General features: G+C 43.3%; 1 protein-coding gene across 1 annotated transcript; it reads left to right on the top strand.

Annotated features, from left to right (window-relative positions):
• Positions 1-507: 507 nt before the first annotated feature.
• LOC104883615 (uncharacterized) lies at positions 508-1,765 on the top strand. Its single transcript, XM_010668160.1, has 2 exons — positions 508-1,119; positions 1,349-1,765. The coding sequence occupies exons 1-2, from the start codon at positions 508-510 to the stop codon at positions 1,763-1,765; spliced, it is 1,029 nt and encodes a 342-aa protein (XP_010666462.1).
• The last annotated feature ends 488 nt before the right edge of the window (positions 1,766-2,253 follow it).

Below are 2,253 nucleotides of genomic sequence, written 5' to 3'. Positions count from 1 at the left end.
TTGACTTGATTATACTTTATAGTTCCTCATTTTCTTCTAATTCACAAATTATACTTTGTTACTGGAGAAGAGTAGCAAAAAAAGAAAAAAAAAATGTCTCTTGAAAAAATCTCTCAGCCTCAAGTTTCCACTGAGGAAACTGATCAACTCTCGCGATCTAACAAGAAGTACAAACGCAAGATTACAAATTGGATTTTTGACACTAACAATGACCATGATGTGCAAATGGCAGATCCAGCAATCACAGGCAATAACATTCCTGGTGCTACGTCAGGTTTTCCAGCCGCTCCCACCCCCCAGCCGTCGTTCAGGGATATGCTAAATGTTCGCAATCATAGTTCGATGCCTAATCCTCAGATTGTGGATACTGTGGCTGATGACGATGTTTCAGATGATGATTGTGCGCCGGAGGAGTTTATAAATAATGATAAGTGTCCATCCATCCTTCTTACAAAGGAAGAAAAGATTGCTATGAGGCGTCCTTGGAAGTAGGCCCTGATCATTAAAATGTTCCATGGTAAAATTGGGTACATGGGTCTCATGCGAAAACTCAAGAAAAAATGGAGTCTGAAGGGTGATGTAACCCTCACTGACATTGGTTTCAAGTTCTACATTGCGCGTTTCACTATTGTTGAGGATTACCAACATGTTTTAACACAAGGGCCATGGATGATTGATGATAACTATCTTACGATTCGTAAGTGGGTTCCTAATTTTATTCTTGATGATAATCCTCCCAAGATCCTCACTGCTTGGGTTCGTATTCCTAATTTAGCAGTGGAATACTTTGATAGTGCATTTCTCACGAAAGTAGGCTCAAAAATTGGAAAAGTCCTGCGGATTGACCAGACTACAGTGCAAGCAGTAAGAGGTCAGTTCACCAGGTTAAGTGTGGAAATAGACTTGACTAAACCTCTCATAGCCAAATTCTGGTTGAAGGGCTGCGTTTGGAGAATTCAATACGAGGGATTACACATGATCTGCTTCAATTGTGGCTGTTGGGGTCATAACCAATCTGAATGCCCTAATTCCACCAGTGTTCTGGCTCAAAATCTGGAATCTAGTACTGACAATATCATATCTTATGAAGTTGATAGGATGGACCATAATATAACTCATGTAAGTCCGGAACTGGAAGTCAATTTTGGGGAGTGGATGATGGTAAAAAAAACCAATTCGTAAACGTATTCCTCGACCAGAAAAGCCCCTGGTGGCGCCCAAATCCTCTGATCTGGGATTTTCAGGTGGACCTACAGGTCATTCTCCAGGACCTTCCCTCCCATCCTCAGATTTGCATTCCTAATTCCCGCCTAATCATCTCGCAAAGTCGTTTGAATTTCAAACGCAGGGGACGAGATTTTTGGCTCTCGCTGAGACTATCCAGGAGGAATCAGTTAGGCCTATAATTAAGGAAGGGGAGGATAATTCCTCCACAGCCAGCCTGGCGTCTGGTTCGCAAGATCCTATCAATCTAGGGGATTCTTCTCAATCTCTTCCCAATATCCTGCCAGCCACGCAATCATTCAATTTCGGCCTGAATCCAAAATCTATCCTAAAAAGTTTGAAGACTACCCCTAAATCCAAGGCCAATATGGAAAAGAAAAAACTTTCCCGTCCTTCTAGGGCTTCAGTGCTTAGTGAGTCTACGTCCGCAAAAGCCAACCAAACGCTGAAAAAGCCATCCCATACTCCCTTCACTGGCAAAGAAAATTTTGACGCCAACAAAGTTCCAACCACCAGACTTGAACATCATGACCTCCAATGAACATTGCCTCATCAGTCAATCCACGTTCCCGTGGGATCTCCATCCTCCCCAAGTCATCCTGCTTCGCATCCCCCCGGAGAAAACATTATTTGTGGGCTAAACCATGGAACATCCCTACTTCTCGGTGCCGAACCACCTGACCCACCAACTCGAAGTTGTGTTCCAAACGTGGGAGGAGACTCCCCCAGCAGACCCCGAATTGGTGGTCATGATCTCAATTCCCAATGAGATTGCCCGGCTTATGCGAATCCTAAGTCAGGCTTATGTAAGTTCTTTACCCTCTATACCGAATTTAATGGAAGATAGATTCCCACATAGTTCTCATGATCTTCTGCCTATTTCCTGTATGATCTGGAATGTTCAAGGGGCAGGTAGTAAAACTTTTTTGGCAGCGTTAAAAGACCTAGTTAAAGGTCATAAGCCTAATGTTTTAGTGTTAGTTGAGACCCACATGGGAGGGGCTCATGCTGAAAAAATAGCTTCCATGC

Source organism: Beta vulgaris, chromosome 1 (assembly GCF_026745355.1).
Source record: "Beta vulgaris subsp. vulgaris cultivar EL10 chromosome 1, EL10.2, whole genome shotgun sequence".
NCBI lineage: Eukaryota > Viridiplantae > Streptophyta > Magnoliopsida > Caryophyllales > Amaranthaceae > Beta > Beta vulgaris.
Note: the sequence above shows the minus strand (reverse complement) of the source record. Positions and strands in the feature narration are given on the sequence as shown.

Coding starts and splice junctions, on each gene's coding strand:
- LOC104883615 (XM_010668160.1), top strand. CDS start 508: ATGTTCCATGGTAAAATTGGGTACATGGGTCTCATGCGAAAACTCAAG. Junction 1,120..1,348: donor TGGACCATAATATAACTCAT/GTAAGTCCGGAA, acceptor TTTCAAACGCAG/GGGACGAGATTTTTGGCTCT.